Source organism: Emydura macquarii, unplaced genomic scaffold (assembly GCF_026122565.2).
Source record: "Emydura macquarii macquarii isolate MOO-44397 ecotype Brisbane River unplaced genomic scaffold, CSIRO-AGI_Emac_v2 contig_2481, whole genome shotgun sequence".
Classification (NCBI taxonomy): Eukaryota; Metazoa; Chordata; order Testudines; family Chelidae; genus Emydura; species Emydura macquarii.
In genome coordinates, this window is record NW_027132618.1 from 3,883,198 (window position 1) to 3,895,339 (window position 12,142).

General features: G+C 38.5%; 1 protein-coding gene across 1 annotated transcript in view; it reads left to right on the forward strand.

The window, feature by feature from the left end:
- Positions 1 to 11,571, forward strand: part of MSH4 (mutS homolog 4) — a 58,940-nt gene extending 47,369 nt beyond the window's left edge. The window contains 4 exon segments of the mRNA XM_067563321.1: positions 2,271 to 2,399; positions 5,303 to 5,477; positions 10,447 to 10,535; positions 11,196 to 11,571. Coding sequence (XP_067419422.1) covers positions 2,271 to 2,399; positions 5,303 to 5,477; positions 10,447 to 10,535; positions 11,196 to 11,387 — 585 coding nt within the window. The 3' untranslated portion in view covers positions 11,388 to 11,571.
- The last annotated feature ends 571 nt before the right edge of the window (positions 11,572 to 12,142 follow it).

Sequence of the window (12,142 nt, forward strand, 5' to 3'; positions counted from 1 at the left end):
CTCATCATAGAAGGCAATCAGGTTGATCAGGCATGATTTGACCTTTGTGAATCCATGCTGACTGTTCCTGATCCGCTTCCTCTCTTCCAAGTGCCTCAGAATGGCTTCCTTGAGGACCTGCTCCATGATTTTTCCGGGAACTGAGGTGAGGCTGACTGGTCTGTAGTTCCCCAGCTCCTCCTCCTTCCCTTTTTTGAAGATTGGCACTATATTAGTCTTTTCTCAATCATCTGGGATTCCCTCCAGTCGCTGCGAGTTTTCAAAGATAATGGCAATGGCTCTGCAATCACATCAGCCAACTCCTATGGAGGAAGTGAATAAGTCCCCCTCACTCACAAACACTGGGAAAGCTGCAAGCTCTGATGATGCCTTTTCTGATGATGAATTTCTTAAAAACCTGAGAGCAAAGGGTCAGAAGTGGTTTGCAGCACTATTCGCCAATATCTATTCCTCTGGATTTGTCCTGAGGATGTGTCACAAGTCTATGATCATTGCCAAGCCTTGGAAGCCAACCGATAATTCCTCATTGTACCAGCCCATATCACTCCTCTGCATGTCATACAAGCATATGGAGAGAATATTATTGACACATATTATGCTGCCTGTAGAAGCAGTGTTACCGAATGAACAAATAGGTTTCTAACCAGGTCTCAGCTGTATCAACCAAGTATTTAGCCTAAACAGCACACAATGAGGCAGATTTCAGCAAAAATTCAAGACGGGGGCAGATTTCTTAGACTTATCTGCCGCCTACAACATCCCATGGAGGAACCACCTTGTCTTGAAAGCCAGCAAAATTATCCAATGCAATGCAATAATAAAATTTCTCCAAGGAGTTTTGTCCAACCAGCCTCTTCACTAGTTTTTGTGTAGTCTGCCACAGAATATTGTTGACCCATCTGGACACATCATTTGTCAAATAAACACCATCATGTGCATCATTACTGGCACAGTAAAATCAATGCCTCAGCCATGGCTTCTCATACTAGCGCACATCAACCCATCCCAAATTCATTGCTATATGAGGGAACAAGATTTTCCAATATATGAATACCTAAATAATATATCAAGATTCCAACTCAAATCCAGAACACTTTTTTGGTTTCTGGTGCAAAAGCTCGAACACATGGTGTTCTTCCCCGATGATCAAGACAAGCAAAGTGAAAGGACACCAATGTCCCAGACAAACACGTCATCAAGGACTCAACCGAAGAACTCACTAACTTTTCATTCTCATGGAAAATATGGTCCACTTTGAACCGCATGCACTCATCCCATGGCAAATTTGCCTATGTCCTCCATGAATGGGGACTGATACACAATCCTATTTGTGTGTGAGGAAACAGCCTTCAAACTATGGAACACCTTGTCAACCTGTGTTCCAAATGATTATATCCCAGTGGTATTTCTTTCATCTACTCCACATCATCTGAAGTAATCAGTTGAATTGCCAACCTAGATCTGGACATCTAACAATGCTGTTTTTAAGCCATATAAAAGAAGAAGTGTTTAACTAGGCTTCTGTATTGCAAGCAAGTATTAGTAACTAGGACAACTGGACTTCTCAGGAAGCAGGGCAGAAAAATAATACCATTTTTTGAAAACCTTTCTAAAATAGGGCTTTATAAAATGAGATAGAAAAACTCACAACCATTCTTCCCTTTATCTGTTGTTCCTCTGTACAATCCCCTTCAAACTTTCTAACTTGCCTGCCATCTCCTATATTTCTTCAAGAGTCTCAATCTGGGTTGTGGCCTCCTATAAGACCTACTCCCCAACCAGCAAGCTGGTGATGAGCAGGAAGTTCTAAGAATTATTTCATAATAGCTTTTCTATAAATCATGTCAGTTTTAAATCCAATATCTCTGAAACAACTCCAACAGGTGTAGAAATCAATCTTCCATTGGACATTTGTCTTGATGTTTCATTAGATATTATACCTTAAATTATTGTTGGTCCAGATCCAACTATCATCAACTATCACCTGAGACCTGATTTTGAGGGAAAATTACATATTTAGAGATAAAGAGGCAAATACTTTTGTGGCAGGATGTTTTGTTTGCATTAAAATGTCAGCTGTTTGGAAGCAGCTCAGAGGTAAAATCCATGGATCTTCTCATAGGATTTTGTTCTTTAAAATGCTGTGTTACACTAACAATGAAATAATGAAAAGTACTCACATTACCGGTGGAGTTTTTTGTTGGTTTGTTTGTTTTTGGATGATGTTTTAAAAATTTACTGCTTGAGACAACAAAGTATTTTTCTCCTAGATAACATATATCATACAAAATGCTAATGACAGATCACTCATCATAATTGATGAACTTGGTAGAGGTACTAGTACTGAAGAAGGTATTGGCCTTTGTTATTCAGTGTGTGAATATCTACTGAATTTGAAGGTATTTTTTATATTTTTTAATCATTTGTGTCTAAAATTTGTAATTATTTTCTCATGCAGAGTTAAAATGGTACTAAGAACACTTTCTCATACTCCAGTCTTCATTTTATGGACAATTCTGATCTAAATAATACTGATACACTTATTGGGATGTATGGACAGAAAAAAGATTGATCAATAGATAAGAGTAAGGATAAGGATGCCGTACTTCCTGCCCTTCTGGTCCTTGTCCTACCCTTACCCAGTCCATTCCAACCACTGGATCATCCTTGAACACACTTCTTCTAACCCTGGACCCCATCCACATTCCTTCCTGTTCTGTCCTTTGGCCAAGACTTTGCCATGGCTTTTACAGCTTTGCAGTGACTATACCATGAATGAGACTGACAACAATATCCCTAAAGCAGTTGTGTGGTAATTAGTTCTATGAGAATCCTGCAATATTTGGTTCATGAAATGAACCCTTCTGTTTGGCTTTCCAGGTTAAAAGCAAACTAACCAACCCTTTACGTTTTGCTTGGAGATTAGAGTTTTTATACCTAAATCTCCAAAAGGAACTCTTGCTGGCTGCTCCCTTTCCAAAAACCCTTGGGATCCCACACACCCCTTAGTTTAGAAGTGCTTAGACAGGGTTCAGTGGTTTATTGAGAGAAATAGAAATGGCATTTAAGTGGGGAGGAAACTCCAATTAAATTCTAACTATGTGATTAACTTCAGCATTTTGTCAAAGTTTTGCAGACCTGGACATAGGCCGGACTCCTACCCAGGATTATTTTGGAATATTTTTGCAGATTGGTTTGAAATGTTCAAATATTTCTCATAGTTCTAGCTGAAGGACAATATATAATATCAGAATGTTCAAGTAATTTTGTGATAATTCTTTACAATAATTTTGGAAAATTGTATGAGAGTTAGGAAACTCTCTGTTAGTGGGAAAATTTATATCTTCTGTTGGGAAAGAAATTGGATAATCCAGATTGGGAAAGATCTATTAGGTCATCCAGTCCATCTCCCTGCCAGTAAAGAATTGTGTCCTAAATGTATAGTTGAGATGTTGGTCCTTAATAGAGCCACACTGAGATTGCTCAGTTAGGGTAAACTGCAAAGAACAGGGCAGGCAAATTCCCAAATACTGGTGGCTATTTCTAAAAATTAGATTAATCAAACCAGCAACAAATAGCTTCTAATTACCTTACTGGTTATTCAGAAACCCAAAACAACAGCTCCCTTAAAGCCATCCAGCTCTCTGGCTTCCACCCCAACAGCCAACTCAAATATGATGGGGATTAATGAAAAATCTTGTACATCATATTAAAAAAGTTCTATCAATCCCAAAGGACCGGACACATTACACACTAGGTCAATAAATATTTCTGCTTTTATTCAAATACACGCTTACAGCCAATTCTTATTAACTAAACTAATATTTATTTAAAAGAAAGACAATATTGGTTAAAAGATTATTATACATACAGATGAGAATAAAGTCCATTCAGTGGTTCTTAACCTTTCCAAACTACTGTACCCCTGAAGCCTGAGTCCCACCCCCACGGGGCTGAGGCATGTAACTTAGTTTCATGGCGCCCCTGTGGCTCCAGGCAATTGCCTTTCTTGCCACCCCCAATACCAGCTCTGCACTTGCGACCTCTCTAAAACCCCAGGTTAAGAAACACTGGTATATATGGTAAGATGAGTTGCAAAAGTTCTTTCAGGATCAGGTTTGTAGCAGTGGTGAAGTAAACTGCTAATTTGCAAATGTCTCTGGAAACTACCCAAACAACTGTGGGGGTCATCAGTCCTTGTTTGGAGCTTCCTTGTTAGAAATCTATTCCAGAGAAATGAAGACAAAATAGAGATGTTTCCAAGGCCTTATATACCTCCTTCCATGTGGGTGGATGCTTTTATTCTTAGCTTGTGGAAAATCACAGGCCCAAGATGGAGTCCAGGGTCACATGAGGAAGTTACATGTCCTCGTATGCTTTGTTGAGTCATAGGAACAGCCATTAGCAATATTCTGGCTAAAATGTCCGTAGGAAGGCTCACTGGATGGGGATAAGCTGTTTCTATGGTCTGTCATGTGAGCTAAGTGTCCTTTAATGGGCGATTAACTTGCATAGGCCATTCACAATCTGCTGACTTGACTTATACAAACTACCCCAGGAGAAAACACATTTGAAATACATATAGATAGTTACATTCCTAATTTCAGATACAAAGATGATGCATGCATATAAACAGGATAATCATGTTTGATAGCTTGTAACTTTTCCATTGATACCTTACATAACATATTTTGTATACAATTTGTTGCAATTATATAACAGTGGTAGCAACACTGATATGAATGGTCATATTTTAATCATACTATGTTGCAGTATGTTTACTAGTTTTTCCAGTCTAATTTAAAATGTGTCATGTATTGAGACTTCCATTTCTCCTCTGATCAGATTGTTCCATAGCCTCATAGATCTCACATAAGTTTTTTCTCATATACAGTCTAAATGGTTCATTTTTGTTATGTCATTAGGTTGATTGAACCTGTTATATTCAGCAGACAATATCACTTAATTTAAAAATGAAAGGGCTCATTTAATATATATTTTGTTTTAAACTTCTTTAAAACTGTCTGTAATTGAAGCCTTCTTTACTATTTTGCTATAATCATGCTCATGTTTACAGTACCAAATAATAGATCTCTTCACTCAATTTAATATTTTTTAATAATTTCGGGACTTTTTTTTTCAAAGCAATGCATGCAGATTTAGCCATCAATGAGAGTCATATTGTTAAATCCCTGCACCCATTTTGAAAATATATCTTTTAAGCTTATTTTGCTTAATTACAATGAATTGTGAAGGATAACTTAATATGTTATAATATTTCCTTTTGCGTTGCCTAATTTAGGCATTTACTCTATTTGCTACACATTTCCTGGAACTCTGTCACATAGATGCTTTATATCCCAATGTGGAAAACAACCATTTTGAAGTGCAACATGTGAGAAACAGTTCTGAAAATAAGGAAAAAATTACTTATACTTACATACTTTCTAAAGGACATACACAGGAAAAAAACTACGGTAATGGACTATACAGTATTGATATTAATAACTTATTTTAAAAGTACATAAGATATATTAAACTATTAGGGTCTAACGTTCCTAACAGATCACTGCAGACTGTGACATAATTTTTTACATGGTAACTGTTACAAGTTAAAACACTGTTTGGGTTAATTTTGTATTTTAAATAGTTGTGTAATAAGATAGTATTTTGTGTCCATCTTATGAAGAATTTAATGGTCTAATGAAATGATCTGTTCACTCTCAGACTTCACCTGAAATCTTCAGCTGGTTGAGAACACAGTGACCTGAGATGAATCACTGTGAACACATCATAGCTGTACTGAGTGCTTTGCATTAGTTTCCTATTCGAGGTGCTGTGTGATAGTCTTTAAAGCCGAATGTGTAGGCATCCATTTATCTGAGAGCTGTCTCTTTTGTCATTGCTCATAATTGATGATACAAAAGAGTTAACTAAAAGCTGTACCCATTCGGCTAATCCTACAGGAATGAAGTTTAATTAAAAATGACAAATTAATGTTCATATATATGTACCTTTGTTTATTTATGCAGAGATGCACTTTTTATCCTTTGAAATGTCAAAATAATGTTCTTGGGAAAATGGGTTCATTTATCCTTTAAATTTAATATAAATTGTAGTGAAGCAGACTGTATAACAGATTAAAACATTCTATTTATGTTTCATTGTCATATATGCATTTATTTATAGACCCATAATCCTTCAGGGAGTGACAGGAATCCACATAATGTTTGAGTGCTAGATTTTGTTGTTGGACCCCTGATTTAGCTGACGTAATCAATAGGGAGTGGTCTCACAATACATAATTTTTACAAGTCTGAGGTAGCTGAAGACGACATTATTCCAGTTAAAGTTAGAATTAATTTGATATAAAAATGTTCCTTCTATGCCTTTATCAAAATGTCACTGCTAATTCGCCTCACATTTGGTAACCCAACGCCAGTTTTGGGGGCTCTTGACATGATGAATTGAGGGTTATGTCTACACTAGAAAGGTAAGACGACCTATTTTAGGTTGACTTATAGCCAGCACTGTAATTAATGTGGTGGTGCCATGTCCACACTACCTTCCCTGGGTCGGTAGTGCATGTCCTCAATAGGAGTGCTTCCACTGACCTTCCACCCAGGGCTTCTTGCTTCCCCATTCCCCGCTGGGAGTAGAGGGAGAAGCCGCCTGAGGCTTCATGCTCCCAGGGAGTGGGTCCAGCTGCCCCGGCTTCTTGGTGGGGAGCGGGTGAAGGGGAGCTGCCTGGGCTTCTCACCCTGGCTCACAGCCGGAAGCAGGGTCCAGCTGTCCTGGCCTCCCGCCCTAGCTCCCAGTCTGGAGCAGGGTCTATTCTCACCCCAACTCCAAGCTGGAAGCGGGGTCCAGCCACCCATCTCTAGGGAAGCAGGGCAGCAGGGCTCTAGCTGCTCGGCTTTCTTGTCAATTTCACGTCAGGAGCCAACAGCCAACAACACAGCCAACAGTCAGTGTAAGTAATGCAGTGTCTACACACAAAAAGAAAAAACGAGAGTCCTGTAGCACTTTAAAGACTAACAAATTTAATTTCTGCAGGCATAAGCTTTTGTGGGCTGTAACCCACTTCATCAGATGTAAGGAATAGAAATCAGATAGGAGGTATATATATACATCTAAGGATAAGGAACAACAATGGGGAAGCTAGGTATAAGCAAAGTCCATTCAGTTAGAGTAGTTGAGGCCTATTCACAACCATTGATTAGGAGGTGAGAATGTGTGAACAGTGACAATTACTTCTTGTAATGAGATAACCATTCCAAGTCCCTATTTAGACCCAGTTTGTTTGAGTCAAGTTTGCAGATGAGTTCCAGCTCTGCAGTTTCTCTTTGAAGTCTGTTTTTGAAGTTTTTTTGTAGAATTATAGCAACTTTCAAGTCAGATACCGCATCGCCCTAGCTACACCAACATGTTTCTCATGGAGGTGGAGTTATTATGTCAATGTAGTAGGGCACTTACATCAGCGGGGGGAAGGCTGTAGTGTAGACACTGATATAATTAGATTGACACAAGCTGCCATACGTCAACCTAACTCTGTAGTGTAGACCAGCCCTAAGAAGAATTATACATCTAGAGAGTCATCTCTTTTGGAGAGCAGGAGACCTTCAGTAACTAACTGTGGAAGTTGCTCTCTGCTTCCTGAGACTCATTTATTAAATTTTTGTGTAATGTGAATCTGAAGCTAGCATCTGGTTGTAATTTTTTCTCTCTCTCTCTCTTTTTTTTTTTTTTTTTTTGCCATGGCTAGCATCACTGTAGTTATTGTGACACTAGCAATGTCTTACAACTTTGTTTGGGATGAATATCGTGATATTCTGGAAGCACTCATCTATATATATCTGTGCTGTGTTATGATGCTTTTCATGACCCTTTTATAGGAGCCCTGCTGAAGGGACAGGATCACTAAATGCTACTTTGAGCCTAAGTTTTGTATAATGGTATTTGAGATAAGGTAGTGGATTTACTCCTCTCAGCCTCCAAACTTAATTCAGTGTTTAGGTGGTGTTTACTTTAGTTTTCGGATGTTTTTGCTGGTTTAAATTAAACTTGAAAGTGATCACAGATAAAGAACACAACTGCTAAAAATGTGAAGAATTTGAACCCAAAAGGCATGTTTGCACTAATCTTCACTTTTCTCTTTTTATTTTAAACAAAAGTGAGGGTCATAGATTTAGTCTAAAGTCATATTTAAAGAAACAAATCACAATATAAATTTGTAGGAGGTTTCAAGTTGTCTGGAGGGACTCAAGAGTATGAGTACCAACCTCAGGGTAGACTGTTTAGAAGCAGGGTGTACATTCCAAACTGGTTGTGAATTCTATACTTAGATTTCACCAACCAAGCATCAAGTGTGAACTCAGACACTACAACAGCCTTAACATGGAGTTGCAGGCAGTCCCCTTGGGTATTCCAATCTATCTGGCTACCCAGGTAAGCTGCTTTTGTAATAGATTGTCCCTTACACCAAAGTTACAACAATATTCAGGTTACTCCTAGGCCCAAAGGACCAGTCACTTACCTAGGTCAATTGCTCCTCAGATCCCACACCAAAGAAAATGCTTGTAGCCAATCCTGTAATAAATTAACTAAAGATTTATTAACTAAAAAAAAGAAATGAGTTTCTTACAAGGTTAAAGCAGGTAAACATACACATAGTTGCAGTCTTAGTTCCAAAAGGTGATAGAAGCTACAGTAATATGCAAGCTCTGTAAGTCCTCTAGGGCTAACCCAGACCAAGTATTGGGGATCCCTTGCTTATGCTTAGAAATTTTGCCGTCCCAAAATCACCAAGCAGCATAGAGATGCAGTTTCTTCTTGTCATGGATTTTTATTCCCTTCCCCCAGAGTTCAAAATGATGGTATGCGTGCACCTACATGTCTCCACTTCATGGATGGTGAGGGAGCAATTAACTAAGTCTTCGTTCTTTGATGTGGCGGAATGGCTTATTTAGTTTCAATGGACTTTCTTGGTGGGCAGGAGGACCTACCACCTTCTGTAGGAAGCCAGCATTTTGTATTAATTATCGATCCTTTCCTGTCTGATGACTTACACAATTACAGAGGTTTACAGTGCAAACACTCAATATATTACACTATGGGGTACAGATGTTATAAATGAGAGAGATTACTACATGCAGCATCCTACAAACATCTCATAAAGTCTAAACGCTAACCACATTCTTGTCAACTTAACATCTATTTTAACAATGCTAACACATAGGTGAGTTAGACTAGTTTCCAGCTATGTATTGGTCAGTGTTCAGTTGAGGCCTAGGGGCCTTGGCATGAGCTGGCACCTGGTCTGCGAGCATCACAGGGATTTAGGGACTCGCAGAAGTCTTGCTGCTTTTTCTCAGCTCTGAGGGGAGGCAGAAGCAGGTAGCCCAGCTATTCAAGGGAGAAGCTTTTCAGCAGCTGTAGGTCCGGGTGAAGCCCCCAGTTCTAGGCCAGCTAAGGGATGGAGGAAAGATCAAGCACCACAGTCTTGGGGCAGGACAGACACTAGTGATACTCTGCCCTCTTCCCAAAGATAAGTGCCTCTTCAGCTGATGAGCAGGGGAGAGACTGGAGCATGTAGAGTCTCAGCCATTTTTACTAACCCTGGAAACTGGTCACCCAGATTCTGATCTCCACCTCACTCTCCTCAGTGCAGTAACGTTCCTTCTGTCTTGGATTGCCATTTCTGAGGTACAAAAAACCAGGACATCCAAGATGATGTCCTGAGCCCTTAAAAATGGCTGGCTGGCACCATGTATTGATCAGCCTTACAGATTTCCTGGGACAGCTATCTCAGGAAAGGACAAACCTGAGAAAATCTGGACAGGTGGCAATCCTACTTTTGTTTCACACCCAGATTTTCTCTCTCCTTTGGTGGATCAGACTTAAGTGAAGGCTGCTGAAATCATTTCCCAGCTTTTGTCCTCCAGTCTTCTGAGTGAGAGATTCTTTGGCCTACACTGCAGACTTCGCCCCACTCCTTCAATAATGGAAAAAGAGCTGCCTGTTCTCGGCCTAGTGTCACAGCTAATGCATCAAAGCATGAGGTTTATTTAGCTGAGGTTATTCCTGCTTTGAGCAGGGGGTTGGACTAAATGACCTCCTGAGGTCCCTTCCAACTCTATGATTTTATGAGCAGTTAGTGACATCAGCAGTCAGCTTGTGTGATAATAGCTATTGTGAATACATAGAATATATATGTTTTGGAGCAGGCATCAGCACAGACCGTGAGTAACTTGATTTAATCTTTGCTCTTCATAAACCACACTGCTAAGAGAATTACTGAGTTTAGATACAGAGAAGAGAAAACTTATAGGGGAACGAAATAAAAATTCTTTTTGAAAAATTTCATTTTAGAGTGACATTTTGATTAAGCTAAGCATTCATTCTTTCACAGACAGTAGAAGACTTTCTCATATGTTTTATATTTAGGATTAAAAGCTGCAGAAGTTTCCTCTCTACCACCATCAGTAATTTTGGATGCAAAGGCGATCACAACTCATATTGCTAGACAAATATTGGTATGTAGTAGTGATTTACAGTACTGTAATTTGTAGTCTTATAAAACACAAACCTCCAACATATTCTCATGCATTATCTATTGTTTTATAAAAATGTAAGTAGCTCAATGATATATTACAGAGCTGCATGAGTGTGGCGTGTAAAAAATAAAATCTAGTGATATAGGGCAACTGTTACTGGTTATTGGGGATTTTTAAAGCAAATCAGTTTTACTTTTAACAAATTTGCTAATGAAATTACTATGAGAAAGGAAGAGATGGACCTTTTTATTTTTTTCAAAAAGCTTCTTCCATAAACTGTTGCAAAAAAAAATCTGTAATTTATTTATATAACATTTGTAACCTTTCATCAGAATTTTAGAGACTAAGAAACTGTTCCTAGGATAGATTTCAAATAGATTTCTCACTTCATTCTGGTGTTAGGTCAAGAAACAAGACATTATGTATTTTGGAGTTATTTTAAGGGGTTTTATTGAAGATCACTGTCAAATGACAGAACAGAGCTCTGTTGTTACTATCATGAAGTTCTAAACATTGTACTAGAGACAAGTAGATCAGCAGATACAGAAATGGGACAAACCAAAAAACCAGCCAACATCACTACAATAATGAATGTCAGTGCGTTCACATTTTAATATATGTGTTTATTTTTAAGAATAGCAAAAGCAAAGAACCACACCTGAGACATTAAGACAGAGGGCTGTATACCATCTAGCAACAAGGTTGGTTCAGACTGCAAGGAACTCTCGACTGGATCCAGACAGTTTGCGAATATTCTTGAAAGGCCTGAAAAAAAAGTATGAAGCTGACTGTCTTGTGTCTGGACAAACACAAACTGAAGATGGACAGTAATGTATAGCTTTTTATTGATGGACTAATTAATTTGGTGAGGGCCAGAATATTTGTTTTCTGTATCCTTGACATGTAATGTTTTTCATTTTTTAAAGTCCTTCATTCTCAATGTAAATTATACTCAGTACTGAAGCACACATTCCGTTTATGTAGCTATATATTAATGGTTATTCTTCTGAAGAAAGTTTTTGAAGCAAATTTTAAACAGAAGCATTATTTTATATAAATAGTATAACTATGAAACAATTATTTTTCATACAATTCTTGATATGTCTCTGATGGCCAAGAGTCCATATATACTTTCTCCTGAAGAGACTGAGGATAGGAGGCCCTCCTTCATTTTGTTAGCGATTGGTGGAGACACTACTTCAACCCTTCTCCAGCAACAGAGGATGGTGAATAAATAGGTAAATTTCAAAAATAGAAAATTAACTCTTTTGCAGAATCTATCAATACATCTCTCCACGCATGGAGCAGGATTAATTCTTTTAAGATGCACGGCCCCATTGTGAAGAGAAGGAATGGGGAGTTCCATTCAAACAAAAGAAAGTAAGTTGTGGTAGGCAGGCAACTTATTTGCTCTTCCTAAATATAACTCCCTGGCAAATGAGGAAGTGTTCTTTTGGCCTACCACTAAATGACACCTGTCTGTGGACTTCAGGCGTAATTTCTCATACTGGATGTCTACCTCAGGTTGATTCCTTTTGGAACTTTACAGCAAAAATGGATGAGCTGTTTCTCAACAAGGTTAGGGA